At 43.9% G+C, this 22,411-nt stretch overlaps 1 protein-coding gene across 1 annotated transcript in view; it reads left to right on the top strand.

Moving 5' to 3' along the window:
- The window catches only part of LOC124564815 (inter-alpha-trypsin inhibitor heavy chain H4-like), a 208,243-nt gene that overhangs the window by 85,419 nt on the left and 100,413 nt on the right, over positions 1–22,411 (top strand). Inside the window, exon 7 of the mRNA XM_047131013.1 lies at positions 7,424–7,627. Within this exon, the coding sequence (XP_046986969.1) occupies positions 7,424–7,627 (204 nt within the window). The remainder of the gene's footprint in view (positions 1–7,423; positions 7,628–22,411) is intronic.

The raw sequence follows: 22,411 nt of genomic DNA on the forward strand, positions 1-22,411 counted from the left end.
CACGTCGTCCATAAGCAGCCCTCTTAAATCTATCACAGGCATGTTCGATACGGTTCACGTCTGGAGAACATACTGGCCACTCGAGACGAGCGATGTCGTTATCCTGAAGGAAGACATTCACAAGATGTGCACGATGGGGGCGCGAGTTGCTGTCCGTGAAGACGAATGTCTCGCCAATATGCTGTCGATATGTCATTCAGGTACCGTACAGCCGTGAAGGCGCCTTCCATGATCACCAACGGAGTAAGTCGGCCCCACATAATGCCAAGCAAATAGCAGGAAACCTCCACGATGCTGCGCTCCCTGGACGGTGTATCTAAGGCGTTCAGCCAGACCGGGTTGCCTCCAAACACGTCTCCGACGATTGTCTGGTTGAAGGCATACGCATGCGACACACATCGGTGAAGAGAGCGTGATGCCAATCCTGAGCGATCCATTTGGCATGTAGTTGGGCCCATCTGTATCGCGCTGCATGGTGTCCTGGTTGCAAAGATGGACCTCGTCATGGACGTCGGGAGTGAAGTTGCGCATCATGCAGCCTATTGCGCACAGTTTGAGTCGTAACACGACGTCCTGTGGCTGCACGAAAAGCATTATTCAACATGGTGGCGTTGCTGTAAGTGTTCCTCCGAGCCATAATGAGTAGGTAGCGGTCATCCACTGCAATAGTAGCCCTTGTGCGGCCTGAACGAGGCATGTCATCGACAGTTCCTGTCTCTCTATATTTCCTCAATGTCCCAACTACATTGCATTGGTTCACTCTAAGACACCTGGACACTTGCCTTGTTGAGAGCCTTCCAGGCACAAAGTAACAATGCGAACGCGATCGAATAGCGATATTGACCGTCTAGGCATGGTTGAACTACAGACAAACACGAGCCGTGTACCTCCTTCCTGGTGAAGTGACTGGAACGGATAGGCTGTCGGACCCCATCCGTCTAATAGGCGCTGCTCATGCATGGTTGTGTACATCTTTGGGAGGGTTTAGTGACATCTCTGAACAGTCATAGGGACTGTGTCTGTCATACAATATCCACAGTTAATGTATATCTTCAGGAGTTCCGGGAACCGGGGCGCTGAGAACCTTTTCTTGATGTGTGTATTTGTGCATTCCTACGAGACATTTCTTTGGACTGTGGAAGCTCGTACCTGCAAACTCTATACGGTCGTTAATTTAAAGACTTTCAAACAAATCCATTTAGACGGACAGGCTTCCATAGAAAGGAAAATTGGACCGTAGTTAACGTAGACTAAGATAGCGACAGATTCAGTACGCAGTTTTACGACTGGCACGGACATCGAGTACAGCTTAGTCAGCGTGCAGCAGCAGTTCTATAGTCTACCATGCACAATCCCCTGAACATAAACGTCATCTATTGAGATCTGTTTGGTTATCTATTCATTTCAAAGACCGAAACCCTTTTCTTAGAGAGTCTTAATACTAAAGAACTAAGTATTTGAATCACTAATAATAATAATAATAATAATAATAATAATAATAATAATAATTAAAAGAAAGTAGTAACTAAATGAATAACACTAATAAAAATAAAAGCAGTTCATCGAGGTTACTTTTTGTCTCTGAAAGGAAATTTTCAACACAGATCTCCATCCAATAACTGCTTTCAGGGTAAAACAATGACTCCTCTCATGAATCATTCCATCTCAGTAAAATTATAATAATTTACCTTTCGCGTGAGAAGGAGTTACAGTGTGCCATCCAATAGTTTTTCAATTTCGAATACTAGAGGCGTCATAGGACTTCTCTGACGCGATGATTTTCCTTTCAAACTTTATAACAGCCATTTTTTTTTTAATTTGGCTTTCAAATAATACGCTAATACGTCAAAATATTCCACTGTTTCAAGTAATCGAAAACCGACTACGTGAAGCAACTAGTTGTTGTCCAGATACGCTAGTGCCTACCGCAGGAGACAGTTGACGAGGAATTTTACACGCACGGGCATATGATTTTTTTCCCTAGACATGACACTTCCTAGTGTATTCTAATATATTTTAACGGCAACAGCAAGCTTCGCGGTCTGTGATAATTGTCTTCTCAGTCACAGGACCACTGGACAGTGTCAATCGTCTGTGTAGTATGTCTACTCTAAAGCGCACAATTGCGTCACACCTATTAAATATAGTTTTAGCTGCATCCTTTGTCAGTGGCAAGAAGACGGCAGTGTATCGTCTGATGACAGATAGACCACGAATTCCCAGCTCCGCGGTTGCGGCATCGGAAAATGTCGCCGTCGAGTTCAGAATGTTAAGATAGTACAATCGTCATTTTACAGGGTTTTTACTTACGCAACTATAACAGCAAGGCACAACATAGGTAGAAATATAAAGTGGTCAGGACAACTATGTACAACGTCTTTGAGTTTCTACGACCCTTCTTAACTATGGCCCGAGTGCACCATAGTTTCCTCGGTGCCGATTTTGGATAGCGCCATTTCGCCATGCAGTTGTACTGCAACCACGGAGGCGCGAGATCAGTTTATAGACTTAGCCGTTGTGGATATTATCCTCTTTTGGATATCAGATAAATTTCTCGGTTTCCTCATTACAACGACCGCACTGTTTCTCTGCCCACCCTCCACGCCCACGCTTTGAATACCCTGCACTGCTAGTGCTACCGTCTGCCGTCTGTGAGTTGCTGCTGCACGTTGACGTCGAACATAGGCGATGGTCACATTAATGTGAGTGGATAGTGTATAAAACAGATCAACATGGACTTCATGTTACCTTACTTGACGAGTTTTTTCCTTGAAGAGATGAAAGGTGGTTCCAAACAACGATTGCCGCTTCATTTCAGAATCATAGACAGGGTTGTAGCCTCTCCCCAATATTATTCAAACTGTATATTGAGCAATCAGTAAAGGAAACAAAAGAAAAATTCGGAGTAGGTATTAAAATCCATGGAGAAGAAATAAAAACTTTGAGGTTCGCCGATGACATTGTAATTCTGTCAGAGACAGCAAAGGACTTGGAAGAGCAGTTGAACGGAATGGACAGTGTCTTGAAAGGAGGATATAAGATGAACATCAACAAAACTAAAACGAGGATAATGGAATGTAGTCAAATTAAATCGGGTGATGCTGAGGGGATTAGATTAGGAAATTAGACACTTAAAGTAGTAAAGGAGTTTTGCTATTTAGGGAGTAAAATAACTGATGATGGTCGAAGTAGAGAGGACATAAAATGTAGACTGGCAATGGCAAGGAAATCGTTTCTGAAGAAGAGAAATTTGTTAACATCGAGTATAGATTTAAGTGTCAGGAAGTCGTTTCTGAAAGTATTTGTATGGAGTGTAGCCACGTATGGAAGTGAAACATGGACGATAACCAGTTTGGACAAGAAGAGAATAGAAGGTTTCGAAATGTGGTGCTACAGAAGAATGCTGAAGATAAGGTGGGTAGATCACGTAACTAATGAGGAGGTATTGAATAGGATTGGGGAGAAGAGAAGTTTGTGGCACAACTTGACTAGAAGAAGGGATCGGTTGGTAGGACATGTTTTGAGGCATCAAGGGATCACAAATTTAGCATTGGAGGGCAGCGTGGAGGGTAAAAATCGTAGAGGGAGACCAAGAGATGAATACACTAAGCAGATTCAGAAGGATGTAGGTTGCAGTGGGTACTGGGAGATGAAGAAGCTTGCACAGGATAGAGTAGCATGGAAAGCTGCATCAAACCAGTCTCAGGACTGAAGACCACAACAACAACATTCAGAATCATGGCGATAAACTCAACATTTAAACGGAAGTTTGGATCGTCTTGAAAGAGTTGTTTACTTTCTATGCAGAGTTCCACGCTATATTGCTTCTGATTACATCTGGTACAAACATCGCCGCAATCCTTTTGTGTTCATTTCATCTGACAAGACACTATTACACACACCGTATCTTATTCCCAAGGTACTGCACAGTTCTTACATGGTATGCCTATGACCTTGCAGAATCATATCCCTCACAGTCTGAATGTTTTCTGGTGGGACACCAACTTGAATGCTAACTGGAACTGTTCTCATCATCTCAAAGTTCGCTTAGTGCAGTTGTATGGCTGACATAAAGTGTTGTCTCCAAAGGCTTGCTTCAACATTTGGTGCTTTTCTGCAGCGGCTTCTCGAAATTCAAAATGAAACTGCTGCACTATCTAATCAACGACAACAAATTCACGGAAACACGACCATAGTAATATCCTCACTAACATTTAACTAATCACACATATTGCAGCCACTAGCCATACTGACTCCTCAAAAGGATCAATGGGGAACACCTGGCTGTGTTTCAATGTACTCTTAATCATTTGGAAAGGGAAGCACAGGAATATGTTTTCATAACCTACGTCTACATTGAACACTCTAGGGTATCAGAACGTAGATTTTAACTGAAACATTCTTGGGTAAGAACTTCAGGTATCTATCGCACCAGATCTGCATGCAGTCTTAAGCAATATTGTTTGATTTGAACATAAATGCTGATGGTGGCCAAGTAAGCAGGTCGAAATGTTGGAACTGACCCGAACGACCCCCATGCAATGTCCTCAATACGTTGCAAGTGTCAGTCGTGAACAGAACAGAGTACCGTGCAGCTGAGTGCGTCATGTCACAGCTAAGTTAATTGGAACGTGGACAAATTGTTGGTGCTAGTATGAGGGGGTGCTTCCGTAACCAAAGTACCCGAAGTGTTTGACATTTCAGTAGACATCGTATCGAATATCTGTATCACATACAGGGAAAGTGGAACAACGTCATCCGCTAAATCACAACGCGGACGAAAGTGTGTGCTGAGAGATCGTGACGAACGGCGATTGAAGAGAACTGTGACAAAAAAATAGACGACAGCTGCAAAAGTCACTGCAGAACTGAATGTCGGACTTGCAAACCCTGTCAGCACCAAAACAATGAGGAAGATCCAGAAGTAGGGAATTCCAGGGCGAGCTGGACACCACTACTCACGTCTTTAAAGGGACTCTGGAGGAATGGAAGGCTCGGTTGAGTCTTTGTTTTACATTGTTTTCAGCTTCTGCTCCAGTTCACGTCTCAATAGTAAGACAGGTCGGCGGTTCGGTGGTGATCTGCATTACCATATAGTGGTACTCACAGCTACTCTGCAAATTCCATTACTGCCAAGGATTACGCGACTATTTTGGCTGATCAGGTCTGACTTACAGCACACAACATTATGCTGTGTTCCAAGACGACAGAACCCCTGTTCACGGAGCCCACGTCGTCCAGGCTTACTTCGAGGCTGTGATGTTGCTTTTTAAACAAATGTCTATGCACACGTGACTTTGGTTTATACAATACATTATGTGGTTTACTTGTGCTACCTCATAATGGATCTAAGTTTATCGTTACTCTGTAAACACATTCTCTGTTTTCCCGTCTGGCGGTGCCATCAACTAAAGTAGCGGTCACTTTGATTCATAGCTCTGTAGTAGCAGCCGTAAACGTGTGCCATAAGGACGCTTTATACATCTGGCCTATGTTATAAACATGTCCTGCGTTCTGTTAAGAGCGAATAAGCTTAAACACAGGTGACGTCTGAAACGTCCTGATAGATTAAAACTGCGTGTCGGACTGAGACTCGAACTCGGGGCCTTTGTCTTTCATGAGCAAGAGCTCTACCGACTGAGCTATCCAAGAACGATTCACGACCCATCCTCAAACCTTTAATTCTGCCAGTATCTCGTCTACTACCGTCCAAACTTCGCAGGAGAGCTTCTGTGGTCTCTTAGAAATGAATATTTGTTTCTTTAAATCCACCCTTATATATGTGGTTTCTTATGTTTGTTCCGCTTACAGCTCTTCGTTTTATAATATATTCTTATTTATTTCCGTAGGCAGCTGTGTCCTCTGTAATTCGTTGGACGACGTGCCATTTTTGGTGACTGCGGGACGTTCTGTACTCTTGCCAGTAATCGTCGATTGTTTTTACCCAGTGGACGGAGAATGTAAGGTTTTATTGGATGATGTGCCATTTTCGATGACTGCAGTGTTTTCTGTATACTTTCCAGCGATCCTCGAGTATTTTACCCGGTAAGTTTGTCTTTGGTTACCCTTTTTTCACAATTCAGGTCGTGGTTTTCAAGCTGATTTACTTAGCGGACAATGAAGCTTTATAGCTGTTTCCTGGCTCGTAAATGTATACTAAGGGAAGTTTTTCCCCCAGATGCCTGATGATACTCCTGTGAGACTGAAACGCGTCTCAAATTAAATAAATAAAAAGCCATTTTGCAACTTAGACAACCTATTCTTTCTTGATAGTCCAGGACTTGTTTGACCACAAGGGTGAGTTGTTGCACCTTCCATGGCCACCACAGTTACCAGACCTCGACATTATTGAGCCGTCGTGGTCTACTTTGGAGAGATGCGTGGGTGATCGCTATCCACCCCTATTACCGTTACCTGAAGTTCAAATATGGTATGGGATGAAACTGAGTCAAGGAATCAACGATCAACTTGAACGGATGTCTTGTGACGGCCGCCCAGACCAAACGCGACGAGCTATATTGAACAAAAAGAAAAAAAAAAAAAATCTCGTTTGAGTCACTTTTTAAAAATAAAAAAAAGTTGGTAGAGCACTTGCCGCGGAAGGCAAAGGTCCCGAGTTCGAGTCTCGGTCCGGCACAAAGTTTTAATCTGCCAGGAAGTTTCATATCAGCGCACACTCCGCTGCAGAGTGAAACTCTCATTGTGTTATGGGATACCTTTGAAAACCGTACGTGACCTGTAGAGACAATTAGAAGCTGCTTTGAATGCGAATGGTTTTCCTACATCTTATCAGGCATTACTGAACACAGCCTCATTAAAAAAAGATTGTGTTCCATGAAGCGGAAATCTTCCAGCTGCTTGGGTTCTGTTAACATAGAAGCCGTTAATATCAGAATGTGCAGTAACTGCTTCAATTGGGGCAGTTGCCATACCATAAGTGGTGCACTGAAACGGGCGTTTGATGTTGACAGACAATGGAGAAATACGCTGTCACCCACCGTCTAACGAAATCAAAACTGGTACCCGTGTTCTTGTGTCATAAGCATCGGCATATTCTCCGATAGCATGTGGAAGTTTCGTGTCTTCGCGACGTCTCTGTGACATAACTTAGCCAACTGAATAAAATACCACATGCCATACAGAAAAATGCTGACGTTGCCGGTGTGGGATGTCGCCGAAAGTTTGAGCGCGCATACAAATCTGACGCTGCGGGATACCCGTGAAGCATTTATCCACCTTCAGCACATTTTCCAAACGGTGAAATTATGCTATCGGCATGTTTCGTTTTCCAACAAAAGAAATGTACAGCGGAGAACACAGCTCCGTTTCACAACTTTTCAGTAATCAGTGAGGCTCATAGCGCTGACACATCAACTGTGCCCATTCAGCTGTCTTTGTCTCCAGCTGACGCCCCCGTGTGCAGGTGAGCGAGGACGGCTACTTCGTGCACTTTTACGCGCCTCCCGGCCTGCCGCCGCTGCCCAAACACGTCATCTTCGTGCTCGACGTCAGCGGCTCCATGCACGGCCGCAAGCTTGAACAGCTCAAGACGGCCATGCACACCATCCTGGACGAGCTCAACGAGGGTGACACCTTCTCCTTGATCCCGTTCGCTTCTGAAGTAAAGGTAAGGTGAAGCAGCGCAGAGATTCTTGCATTTAAGGCCCAAGGGCATACAAAGGGATGACAAATGAAGCAAGTGTCACATTCACAGGAATGGAAAGTGCTACACCATCAATGCAAAATTGGAACCCAATGCTTCCATTCCTGTGGATGTGTTGATTAAACTTTATTCCTTAATTTCTGAACTAATTGTATCACCAGTTGACAAACCCAGCATTGCCCTGGTGTTCATTTTGCCTATTTTCTATTATACTCATCCTCATAAATTAAGGATAATTGCAGGATGTGGTGCCACACAACGTGGCACTATACAAAAGTGGCGCTAATAGCATAGGCACATAGGGAACACACGACACAGATCTGTAAGTCCACAGTTTAGGTGATAAGTTGAGAAAACCGTCCCAAAACACATGTGCTGCAAAACGCCACTGTTTCCTGCTTATGTTCCCCGACATCAATATGGGATATGATCACCAAGCACACGTACACAGGCCGCACAACGGGTTGGCATACTCTGGATCAGGTGGTCGAGCAGCTGCTGAGGTATAGTCTCCCATTCTTGCGCCAGTGCCTGTCGGAGTTCCTGAAGTGTCCTAGGGGTTTGAAGACGTGCAGCGGCACGTCGACCGAGAGCATCCCAGACGTGCTCGATGGGGTTTAGGTCTGGAGAACAGGCAGGCCACTCCATTCGCCTGATATCTTCTGTTTCAAGGTACTCATCCACTATGGCAGCTTTGTGCGGCCGTGCGTTATCCTACATCAGGAGGAAGGTGGGACCCACGGCACCCCTGAAAAGGCGGACATACTGGTGCAAAATGACGTCCTGATACACCTGACATGTTACAGTTCCTGTGTCAAAGACATTCAGCGGTGTACGTGCACCAGTCGTAATACCATCCCACACCATCAAACCACGACCTCCATACAGGTCCCTTCCAAGGACATTAAGGGGTTGGCATCTGGTTCCTGATTCACGCCAGGTGAAAATCCGGCGAGAATCATGCTCATTCTACACCTGGGCTCGTCCGTGAACATAACCTGAGACCACTGTTATAATGACTAAGTACTGTGTTCTTGACACCAGGTTTTACGGGCTCTCCTGCGGCCAGGGGTCAGTGGAATGCACTTTGCAGGTCTCCGGACGAATAAACCATGTCTGTTGTGTAGACTGTGTCTGGAGACAACTGTTCCAGTGGCTCCGGTAAGGTATCGAGCAAGGCTACCTGCAGTACTCCGTGGCCGTCTGCGGGCACTGGATACTGAGATATTGGTCTTCTTATGGTGTTGTTCACTGTGGACGTCCCACACTGTAGCGCCTGGACGTTTCCTGTCTGCTGGAATCGTTGCCATAATCGTGAGATCACACTTTGTGGCACACGGAGAGCCCGTGCTACGACCAGGCTCCAGTCGCCGTAGTATTCTACCCCTTACAACGTCATCAGTATGTGTTCTTTGAGCCAATTTCAACACACAGTCACCATTAGCACGTCTGAAAACGTCTGCACACTTACTCGCTGCACCGTACTCTGAAATGCACCAACACATCTCTGCCTATGTGGACTGCTGCCAGCGCAGGTCAAATGCACCGCATGGTCATACCCCGAGGTGATTTAAACCCGCAAACCGCCCACCAGGGCGTTGTTTCACCATGTATCACCATTATCCTTAATTTATGAGCATGAGTGTAGAAACGATACCTTATATGTACTCCTGTAGCAGACCTGGCGTGAGTGATCATGGACAGCTTCTGTATTTGGGTGCAGCTGTTTCGTGTGTCTACAACTCGATTTCCTAAAAATACCTACGGCAACGCCTCTTCATAGCTTTATGGACGGCTAATGTTTTCGTCTACAGCCGTTTGCGATTCGCAGTTGAAAGCAGTCGACAACGCTGCCAGGTGTCATGGATTTCCTTAAAATTTATCGACTGTAGGAGTCCCTTTGTACAAAAGGATAAACTTATTAAAACTTCATACATCATGCGACATTTTTTCAAGCATATCAGCATTTACAACATCATAACTCTTGAACCATGTTTCGTATAATTATATATTTGTGTAGGTACAATTGAGCTGCATATGTCGATACTATCTGCGAAACGTGTTACGAATAATGTTAGCAGCAAAGAAGAAATTAATTTAAACGTCATGCACAATGCGGCATTTTTTCACCCATCTTAGGGTTTATGTAGTCATATCTTCTGAACCTTTATAGGTGACCAATATAGCAGCAATTGTTAGCTGTCACTAATGAATATATATACCAAGTTTGGTTGAAATCATTCCAGTGGTTTACGAGATGTTGAACATACATACACATACACAAATAAATAATACAAACATACATATATATTTATAATATGTGTCGATTTACTTATTCTGTATTTTGCCTGAGCAGATTAGGACCTTAAGTCCTCTCTTACAACGGACCAGGAAAACTCACATCATAAAATATTACTAAATAATCTCAATTTCTGTGAGCAGGCCTACTTCTGGCTCATTTATTTACATCTGAGAAATTATTGTGAGAAGAGTTACAATTACAAACACAAATAATACATCTACATCTATACTCCGCGAGCCACCTTACGGTGTGTGGCGGAGGGTACTTATTGTACCACTATCTGATCCCCCCTTCCCTGTTCCATTCACGAATTGTGCGTGGGAAGAACGACTGCTTGTAAGTCTCCGTATTTGCTCTAATTTCTCGGATCTTTTCGTTGTGATCATTACGCGAGATATATGTGGGCGGTAGTAATATGTTGCCCATCTCTTCCCGGAATGTGCTCTCTCGTAATTTCGATAATAAACCTCTCCGTATTGCGTAACGCCTTTCTTGAAGTGTCCGCCACTGGAGCTTGTTCAGCATCTCCGTAACGCTCTCGCGCTGACTAAATGTCCCCATGACGAATCGCGCTGCTTTTCGCTGGATCATGTCTATCTCTTCTATTAATCCAACCTGGTAAGGCTCCCATACTGATGAGCAATACTCAAGAATCGGACGAACAAGCGTTTTGTAAGCTACTTCTTTCGTCGATGAGTCACATTTTCTTAGAATTCTTCCTATGAATCTCAACCTGGCGCCTGCTTTTCCCACTATTTGTTTTATGTGATCATTCCACTTCAGATCGCTCCGGATAGTAACTCCTAAGTATTTTACGGTCGTTACCGCTTCCAATGATTTACCACCTATGGCATAATCGTACTGGAATGGATTTCTGCCCCTATGTATGCGCATTATATTACATTTATCTACGTTTAGGGAAAGCTGCCAGCTGTCGCACCATGCATTAATCCTCTGCAGGTCCTCCTGGAGTACGTACGAGTCTTCTGATGTTGCTACTTTCTTGTAGACAACCGTGTCATCTGCAAATAGCCTCACGGAGCTACCGATGTTGTCAACTAAGTCATTTATGTATATCGTAAACAATAAAGGTCCTATCACGCTTCCCTGCGGTACTCCCGAAATTACCTCTACATCTGCAGATTTTGAACCGTTAAGAATGACATGTTGTGTTCTTTCTTCTAGGAAATCCTGAATCCAATCACAAACCTGGTCCGATATTCCGTAAGCTCGTATTTTTTTCACTAAACGTAAGTGCGGAACCGTATCAAATGCCTTCCTGAAGTCCAGGAATACGGCATCAATCTGCTCGCCAGTGTCTACGGCACTGTGAATTTCTTGGGCAAATAGGGCGAGCTGAGTTTCACATGATCTCTGTTTGCGGAATCCATGTTGGTTATGATGAAGGAGATTTGTATTATCTAAGAACGTCATAATACGAGAACACAAAACATGTTCCATTATTCTACAACAGATTGACGTAAGCGAAATAGGCCTATAATTATTCGCATCTGATTTATGACCCTTCTTGAAAATGGGAACGACCTGCGCTTTCTTCCAGTCGCTAGGTACTTTACGTTCTTCCAGCGATCTACGATAAATTGCTGATAGAAAGGGGGCAAGTTCTTTAGCATAATCACTGTAGAATCTTAAGGGTATCTCGTCTGGTCCGGATGCTTTTCCGCTACTAAGTGATAGCAGTTGTTTTTCAATTCCGATATCGTTTATTTCAATATTTTCCATTTTGGCGTCCGTGTGAATAATAACAACAACTGCCTTTAAGGATGATAATAATAATAATAATAATAATAATAATAATAATAATAATAATAATAACAGCCAAACTGTTCAGGAATTCTAAAGTAAATTATGATGAAAACCAATTCAAACAAATAGAGCTCCACTCCAAAATGAACAATACTGGAAATTCCTATAACAATTTAAAAAAAAGAAACTATAATATTCTCCAACAAACATTTGCTCAAAAGATTACAATGGAAAAACAGCACATAAAAACCAAGAAAAGAATGACATTTTAATAAAGAATTTTTAAAATTTAAAAACTTGTGAATGTCATACATAAAGATTTGACTTTACTCGAGAACTCAGTACTTTAAATCGCATCCCGGAACGGAAGGAGAATTCTAGGACGTCATCAAATCCCTCAAAGCTAGTAAAGCACCTGTGGACGATTCCGTAACTGCAATACTTTCAAATAACAAATTTCTGGACAAGCTAACCGAAATCGTTTTAAATATTTGGTTGACAGAAGAGATTTCTGAAGGCTGGAAGACAGCGTCGACACACTCACTGCACAAATCAGGTAATAAAACAGATGTTAACAGCTACAGAGGCTTTAATCTGATGCCAATTGCCCATAAAATCTTATCAAAGGCATTTTGGACTATGTAAAAACTACAATTATTCCTTCAAATTGGTCAAAAGCAATGTGGTTGTATAGAAAACTCTTATGTTCACAGGAGTTTCTTAAATTATAGTCAATAGTAATGTATCTGATGAGATTTAAAAATTTCGTAATCACTATTGTTGAGAAAAGCATATGACTCAGTCAATACGCGACGAAGTATGGTTAGATACCAAAATCTTGGCTCTCACTGAGGAAACACTAAAAGCATCCACTGAATGTGAAAATTAGAAGTAAAATTCCTTGAAGTTTTGGTCTCGCCCAGCTGCTCTTGTGCGCAATAAAAACTCATATGGAAATAGAGAATGTCTTTAGGACAATTCAAATCAGTCACTGAGTTAGATTTAAAATAGCCTGTCTACCGTTTCCGGACGACCGGGCTATTTTTCACGCTCACTGGGACCAATCACTAGACATAATTGCTGAAACCACATGCTGAAGAAGCAGTTTTGTAAATCTCCTTTGAGAACTGAACAAGACAACTCGGAGACAGAGGCCGTTAAAGTCAGAGTTAATAAGATGATTACAGCTCACTACCGCACTAAAGATGTGTATATGGTCGCCACGCTAATTTTATCTGGTATTTCAGCAGATATTTGCAATTACTTTTTTGCCGGAGTGTGCCCAAACAAACACTACTCATCAACATTTTGATTTGCAGCTCCTTGTGTTGGCCGTGTTTGCGGATAAATTATTGGATGTGAGGTCCGCGAGTTATGCAAAAGATCGTTTTTTCTTAGTACCCAAACAAGTTTCCGCACCACTGTGCCGTCATCAGTGGGTTTTCGTTTTTATTTATTCTTTACATTTGGGGTGCATGAATTGTCACAACAAACCACAATCACACTGTGTTTTGGTGAAGTGAAAAGTGTTTTACTACGTTATTTGTGGAAAATACTTGTTATAGTTACGTGTGCATCACAACACCTCACCATGATGCGGAAAATGAAAGTGCTTGCCACACGAAAACATGACAAGCTACCTGTAGTAATTAACACACAAGTAATCTGGAAAATTCATGCAGTTAAGAGCAAATGCAATATGGAAGACGTCACAGTAGTGAATCTTTTAAACATACTGAAAAAAATAACAGTTAAGAGCAAATGCAATATGGAAGACGTCACAGTAGTGAATCTTTTTAAACATACTGAAAAAAATAACAGATGTGATTAGGAAAAGAATAGCTTTCTATGGCCACATACAAAGGAAATAAATTATTTGCAAACTTTTCCTAAACAATTTAAGAAAGGAAAGTTCTTCTTGATGTTTGTGTAACGATAATGTGTCACTGTGCACATTCCGTCAAAACTATACTCCATTTTGTATGTGGATGTTTCTCTGCGATACGATTTCTGAGCTTCGTTATCGTTAGAATTTCGTAAAGCTTCCTGTTAGCGAGGCTTCCGGTATCGACGAGGTAGTACCGAATGTAGCTAATTTCCATGTATTACGGTCGTATATGTCGGTAATACAGCAGAATGCCGGTGATATCAATTTGTTAGCCGAGGCCATGGGGCCTCCACCGCTTGATGAGGTGTGTGATGTTATTGCTCCTCCGGGTACTTCCTGACGCGATTTAGAAGCAGGATTACAAATTTTTTGTGTTCGTCAATGAATTAAAGGCCGTCTTTGGACGTAGAAAAAGTTCATGTATCAAACTGAACTTTGTGTCCTCTGAAAAGAAACCAGCATGCGCATGCTGTATACTCTTTGCTAGATGGTCGGATATAGCAAGAACTTGCGCCAAATAATTCATCTTGATTGTAATGGCGATCTCTATGGTTTTAACCTTCTGTATTAATTTCAAGTGACAGTCGGAGGGGAGTATCAAAGCAGCATGTAATTTATTAAACACTTATCACCAGTTCTCCGTCAGGAATCTGTGTGGAATGACCTCAAAGGTAACACCGAGAGTTTTGTGACAAACCTTTTTTTCTGCACCAAATAGCTTGCAATGTGTCTTCTATTCTGCGTCCATTTGCAAGTCTGTGGTTTTGGTTCTATTTAATTTTGCTCCTGAAAGTAACGTGTTTCTGCTGAATTAAGTTGTTTTGACGATGACACAGCTACGCTTATATCGTCAGAATACGCAATGCATGTGGCAGTAACAGAGTCGATGATAAGCCCAATCCCTCTATGCACTAAGTTCATCAGTAGCAGATCCAATGCAATGGCGTATAATATCATAGACAGTGGCCATTCTTGCGGGGACAGACTGCCCAATTTCAACTTCTTTCGTACAATGGCCATTAATGAGAATCCTCGAAGAGACGTTTGTAGTGATGTATAAATGCATGTTTCGCGGCGATATGTATTAACAAAATTTTCTCGGGCTTCCAGCCGCGTCAGGTGGTTAAGATCCCACGAGCTTTCGATCGAGCTGTCCCCGGTCATTCTCACGTGGTAAGACTGACTGCTGTGTTTTTTTTTTTTTTTCATTTATTGAATTTCAATTCCCCCCGAAGGGGGCGGGCTGGCAGCAGCTTAGTATGCCGCTCTTCAGCCGACAGATTTTGTGACAAAGATCAAGAGAACAAATAACTGCTGTGTCGCCGTGGCCGCGTCGTTATATAGCCGCACTGCTGGCTATGACGTCACTGGTGCTCTCTTCCTCACTGTATACGGTATTGTTTTCATCTCGCTTCCGTCGCGCCCGTTTTAACATCGCGATAGCCGCGTCCCAGGCTGTGCTGAGCTGCAAACCGCCGTCCTTGCTGATGGTGTTTTCAGAGGTTTTTATTTCAATAGCTTCTTTTATTACGCTATCCCAAAATCCCTTCGTCTTCATAACGATTGATGTTTCGTCGAATGGAATTCGGTGTCCATTTTCTAAGGCGTGTTCTGCCACGGCTGATTTTTCTGAATAGCGTAGGCGTAAGCACCTCTCGTGTTCCGTCCGGCGTTGCTCCACCGTGCGTACTCTTTGGCCGACGTAGTAACAGCCACACTGACATGGCATCTTGTACACTCCAGGCGTTCTAAGCCCTCGATCGTCCTTCACAGACCTTATGAGCTGACGAATTTTTGCTGGGGGCCTGAACACCGTTATATCTCTTCAGGAGCCGGCTAATCTTTCCCGACACTGTACCACAGAAAGTCAAAAACACAAGTTCCTTGCTTTCTTCATCGGTGGTATTCTCTCCTCAGTTGGTGTGTTTCTTGCATGTCACACCAGATATAGCCTGTGACACCTGTCCGTGCCTGTACCCGTTTTCCCGGAAGACTCTTCGGAGGTGGCTCAGTTCTAGTGGCAGCACGATGGACAAGGGTGTTCAGAACGCCACGTTTTTGTGCCTGATGGTGGTGGCTGAGAGCGTGCAGATACCGATCTGTGTGTGTCGGTTTCCTGTAGACACTGTGGCTGAGGTGTCCATAGGTTTTCCGCCGAACGAGGACGTCAAGGAAGGGCAATGCACCATCTGTCTCGGCTTTAACGTTTGTAGTGAGTTTGCGAATTAACTCGATAAAGTGAGGTCCAAAATCCAGTTTCGCCACGCTTTTAGAGAGGTAGTATCACGCACACGATCATATACTTTCTCAAAATCTAAAAATATCAGGGTGCCATGTCCTTTATTTTCAGCATATGAACTGATGATGTTCCTTAAGTCACAGGCAGTTGAGACTGTACCTCAGCGATGCACTGCACTGTGTTGGTAGCTGACCTTCTGCATAACAATTCGCAGGCTTAGCTTAATCGATCTGGTAATAATTTTGAAGTCGGTGTTCAAAAGTGTGATGGTCCGAATATTCTCCACCTTCCTGCTATTATGTTTTTTCGATAAGGGCAAGACGATGCCTTCCTTGAATGCACTGGGATGTGTTCCAGGTGTCTGATTTCATTCGCTGTGTCGAGGTGTGTTGAGCCGAGAAGATTCTAGTAAGGCTGATAAAACTCAGCGCTGAGGTCGTCGGGTCCTGGTGATTTCCCTTTCTTTGCACTGTGGACCGCTAGTTTGACTTCGACCACGGTGGCAACAGATTCCAAGTACGCATTATCCTCGCGTCGGCAACTCAAGGTCATAAGAAAATTGTCGCAAGACTGTTCATCAACTGTTTGCTTCTTATAAAGTTGACTGTAATAGTCATAGAAGTGAGAAATGATGTCACGTTGCTTTTTGATGGCATTCTTGGTGTCATCAAAGATTTCTTCAATCAGCATAGCTTTATATCGTTCTCAGAATGTGGTACGGAGAGGCTCGTTCTTCGGCGACAACGTCTTTCGGCTGGGCTCGCACGATGACTCCTTCCATTTGTTGCGATGATTCGCCTTTATTTTCGCTTTGTATCATCTGTACATCTATATTGCGTGAAACATCGTTAGTTAGACTACACAGTTCTCCCAAACAGCGCTAATAAAATTCAGTGGTCTCTTTCTGCTAAAAACTTTTCCTTCGAGCGTAGCTCATTATGGTTAGGCGTAATTTTGACTTGGTGTATTGAATCCACCACTGTAGAACGATGGTGTAACGATGTCGGTGGAGCTAGAGTTGTTGCTCCACAAGGCTCACCTCCTCTTCAAGTTGCGCATCCTGCACTAGACTGATATTCAACTTCCAGTAACCTTTGCCACGGTAAATTTTCTGACACTCTAGGTTGAGGTAACACTGATATGCTCAGTGGTCGGAGATGTTGACAGGAGCTATGTGACAGTTCAGTATGTCGCCGGAATTCATCTGATACACAGATTCAGACGTCTGGCAGAGTGACCGGTTACAAAAGTGTACGCTACTCGCTCACCGTGCGGTTTTCCTCGCGTATCATAAAGACGCATTCCACGAATTAAGGATTCGAGTTCTACACATCTGTTCATCTTAGGAGTTTGGTCTCTGTCGTTAAGCACACAGCTGAAACCACTCACGAAAATAAGATGTGCATGATAAGCGCCAAGAAGCATGGAACCTCACGTTAACAATCTGATCTCCACCTGCTCCTGAGTCTCACTGGGAATATTTCCAGAAGTTCAGAATTGATTCAAATGGCTCTGAGCACTATGGGACCTAACATCTGAGGTCATCAGTCCCCTAGAACTTAGAACTATTTAAACCTAACTAAGCTATGGACATCACACACATCCATGCCACAGGCAGGATTCGAACCTGCGACCGTAGCAGTCGCGCGGTTCTGGACTGAAGCACCTAGAACCGCTCGGCCACCGTGGCCGGCTTTCCAGAAGTGACGGCGCATCTTTGGGATCCAGCGGTAACTGTACCGGCGCTGACAACGGGGCTGAAGTGACGTCCATCCTTCCCTGAACGTCGCTGGAACTGCTTTCAACATGAGCCGGTGTTTCCAGTTCGTGAACCTGTTCCGGCTGCCGGGGTACACTTACCGCAACTACCTCACTTCCCACTACCGTCTACAGGACGTTAACGGGGAAGATGAAATGGACGTCAGTATGTGCAGTTCATCCGTAGATTTTCCGTCGAATGACATATCGGACAGATAGGTTGCCCCGTTTACCTGCGCTCGACAGCTGCCAGTGACAACACAAGAAAGTATGAGCTTCTTTAAATCCACAGCTACATTTCTCGCGCCACAGTTGTCTTGATAACGATATACACCCGATCACCTTTAATTGGTTACCAGCAAGAAAATGCTGTACAGCAACAGAGCATGAGCACTGAGCTTATTGGGACACTCTGGGGGCACATTAAATACCCTGACTGTTCCCACTCCGTAGCCCGAAGGCACGATCTGGACAGTACTGAAGTTGTCATCGGTATGCTGGAATTTTCTCATGCCGCCAAGTTCCTCAACAAATTTCTCGTAAACTTCACTTGAAATAAATCTGACAAATAATGAATACCGCACGAAGTCTAACTGAAACTTGTCGAATATATCTTCAGGCAATTTCAAATCCTCAAATACCCACTCGTGAAACTCAAATGCCGTCGACCGTAAAGCAGAGCGATAGAAAATACGCCGAACACTGTTAACTCTGTTGCTTGTCGACATTGTTGTACTTACAGGTAATTATACACCAAAAAAAAACGTAGACCATTCTTGTACACGCTGCTCGGCTTCCCACCCAAGCACCGCTCGGCGATGTAACCACTGGCCGGCGCGACCGACCGCCTCCACGCGATGCACACTGGCCCAGTGTACGTCCACGACTGCGTGCTGGGAACTTATTCCTTATACTCGTTCCTTCGTGAAACAGCCTACAGTGCGGCGTCGTGTTGCAGGATATCATTTGAGGAACGGGTAAGCTCAGTTTCACACTAGTGATGCTGTTTACACTGAAGTGCCAAAGAAACTGTTACACCTACCTGATATCGTGTAGAGCTCCCGCGAGCACGCAGAAGTGCCGTAACACGACGTGGTATGGACTCGACTAATGTCTGAAACAGTTCTAGAGAGAACTGACACCATGAATCCAGCAAGGGTGTCCCTAAACCCGCAAGACTACGAGGGGGTAGAGACGTCTTCTGAACAGCACGTTGCAAGACATCCCAAATATGATCAATAATGTTAATGTTCAATGGCTCTGAGCACTATGGGACTCAACTGCTGTGGTCATCAGTCCCCTAGAACTACTTAACTACTTAAACCTAACTAACCTAAGGACATCACACACACCAATGCCCGAGGCAGGATTCGAACCTGCGACCGTAGCAGCAGCGCGGCTCCGGACTGGAGCGCCTAGAACCGCACGGCCACCGCGGCCGGTTAATAAAGTTAATGTCTGGGGAGTTGAGTGGCCAGCGGAAGTGTATAAATTCAGAATGATCCTGGAGCCACTCTGCAGCAATTCTGGACGTGTGGGGTGACGCACTGTTCTGCTGGAATTTCCGAAATCCGTCGGAATGCAAAATGGATATGAATGGATGCAGACGATCAGACAGGATGCTTACGTACGCGTCACCTGTCAGAGTCGTATCTAGACACATCAGGGGTCCCATATCCATTCCAACTTCACACGCCCAACACCATTACAGAGCCTCCACCAGCATCCGACATGCAGGGTCATGGATTCAAGAGAATGTTTCCTTACCCGTACACGTCCATCCGCTCTATACAATTTGAAACGAGAATCGACCGACCAGGCAACATGTTTCCAGTCAGCAGCAGTCCAATGTTGGTGTTGGCGGGACTAGGTGAGGTCTAAAGCTTTGTAACATGTAGCCATCAAGTATACAAGAGTGGGCCTTCAAAAACCTATATAGATCAAGTTTCCTCGAACTTTTCGCACAGTGGCACTTGTTGATGGCCCAGCATTGAAATCTGCAGCAGTTTGGTGGTGGTGGGGGCAGATGTTGCACTTCACTCCTGTCATGTTGAACGATATTCTTCAGTCGTCGTTGGTCCCGTTCTTGCATGATCTTTTTTCGGCCGTAGCGATGTCGCAGATCTGATGTTTTACCAGATTCCTGATATTTACCGTATATTCGTGAAATGGCTTTATGGAAAATCCCCACTTCATCGCTTCCTCGAAGATGCTGTGACCCATCGCACGTCCACAGACTGTAACACCACGTTCAGACTCACTTAAGTCTTAATAATCTGCCATTGTAGCAGCAGTAACCGATCTGTCAAATGCGCCTGACTTGTACAGGCGTTGCCGACAGCAGCGCCGTAATCTGCCTCTTTACATATCTCTGTGTTTGAATACGCATCCCTATACCAGTTTCTTTGGCTCTTTAGCGTAAAACCATGCTTCTTTCTCGACAACGTTTCCGCCTCGAGGACCTTTATTGTATTCGAACTGAGAATATGTTCAAGAATTCTCCAACAAACTGATGTTAAAGCTATCGTTCGGGTCAGTTATTTTGCACTTCTTATATACAAGAGTCACCGGCGCTTTTCTCCAGTCGCTTGAAACTTCGGGCTGGGTGAGACATTCCGGAATTTTCAGATGCTTCTCTACGGCAGTAATGCATATTACTGTGTCCTCCGCACGGGAGTCTGTGCGATGGTGAAACGACTGTATGTTTGTGCGATTTTCCTTCGTGAAAGATTACTTAAACGTTACTTTAAATCCGTCTTGATTGCAAATTTTTTATTATTCATATGACCGGTTTCGGTTCATTCAGAACCATCTTCAGATCTGATATTTAAGTTACAGGAGTAACCCGTCCAATTCAACAACTTTCACATGCTACGTCACATAAAAAAAAACGCAAAAATTAAAACTTCGGCTTTATTTTTGCTATCTTATATTGCCACACGAGACAGGTGAAAGGGTGACTGCACAGAAGCCTTTTCCAGAGACGAAAATTGTCACTGCAGAATCGAGTGGACGACAAAAGCATCCAACGATTAACTTGATTTCCCGCAGACTTGCTATACGCGTCCAGATAACTTCACAGTCACACTCTAAATCGATCTCATTGGAGACAATATTTATGTAGACTGCATTGAAAACTGCCTCTCCTATGACGTATAATTCGTCTTTTAGATATGCGTAAGTCACTAAATATTGCAGAAATTTCTGCTTCGGACTTCAGCCACCTCTCGGTCCTGAGAATAATTTAAGGGAGACAAATTTCCGGGAACTTTGTTATGAATGGTTTGGCAATATACTGATAAAATTTTAATAATCCAAGCGTGTTTATTCTGAACACGGTCTATTTCGCTATCTGCATGCGACTGTCCAGTATTCATCAGAGTACCTCAAACTACTGCCTAGCCTAAAAAAAAATCCAGGTGCACTCCAAAAGTGCTCTGCTCTCTGAGTAGTGCACCCATTAAGGGAAGTCCTAAAACTTTCCACCCAATAACACAGGTCCAGAAATATACAGCCAAAACCGTCACAGAATAAACAAAGCCTTTGATTGAGACCCTCCATTCGGGTCCACATCAAAGTACCCCAATGAATTCTGTAAAGAATGCCGAAAATTACAAGCTCTGCTTCCATCCCCACGCGTGAGCCCAGCAGCCTTCACAAGTCCCGCCAGGTATCTGTACGAACTGAGGATGGCATCAGAACCGAAGCGACGGCCGTCATTGGTGTTGAGGTGAGCCACAGCTTCTGGAAGTCTGTACCCTGAACGCACGATAGCCGTAGACAAGGGATCTTCCAGGTCTCATACGAGGTGCCCCAGCTGACGTGCAGAATGTACACTCGACAGCAAAAAAAGTGGGTCACGCCTGAATTCAAACGTGCAGGCTGCATCTGAATGTTTGCAACCAACATTTCATGTCTGTGTTGCACATAGTCGCAACCCTCCACAGTACAGTCGTAAGATACACAATGGGTACCGCTAGAGACTACTACAGAACACCGGTCTTTATGACAGTCCGTCCAGATGTAAAGTAACACCACGATAGTACAGAAGAGATCAGACAGTCCTTAACATTTGTAAACTAAAGGAGTTAAAAGAAAACGTGATTAATGGCGGCAACCACTCTAAGGAAATCCCAACATTAACAGCGAATCACAAGTAATATCATTGTTCACATTACTCATTAACAGTTACTTGTACACGAAGTTGTACTTTAAATGACATGACCAACGTCTTCGTTCTGGATCCGGATGCAAACCCAGAACGTAAACCCATTGTTAACCAAGCAAAGCTTTGTGCCTTATCGAGACTCGATCACTAGGCAGAAAGAGACGTCAAATATTGAAGTTTGCACCAGTATCAGTTATCAATTCTCAACTTGAAGGTAAATGACGATAATGTTTGTACGAAAGCAGGAACCCTAACATGACAATTACCTTCTTGGTAATTAACCTCGAAAGACGTTGTATAGTGTTGCATTGTCAAGGAATAAAGGATGCACATGTTTAAATTGAAATGCCGTCATGTAATGCTGGGGACAAGGATTCGAACCCAGCACCTAATTGGATTGTTGAATATGTACGTAAAATCAGAATGTAGATATCACAGTTTGTTACGAGTAGTGGGGTTGGAACCTTAAATGACGACTGAAGTTGTATTGCCTGACCGGGATTCGAACCCGGCGCCTACCGTCGCCGTTGTCTAACCAGGAACAGACGAGAAATGATATGTTGGTCCACCATCAGCGAGATGTGCACACGTTTAACTAAAAATAAGGTGACGAAAACGTCTATGCT

The sequence above is a fragment of the Schistocerca americana genome, chromosome 1 (assembly GCF_021461395.2).
Source record: "Schistocerca americana isolate TAMUIC-IGC-003095 chromosome 1, iqSchAmer2.1, whole genome shotgun sequence".
NCBI lineage: Eukaryota > Metazoa > Arthropoda > Insecta > Orthoptera > Acrididae > Schistocerca > Schistocerca americana.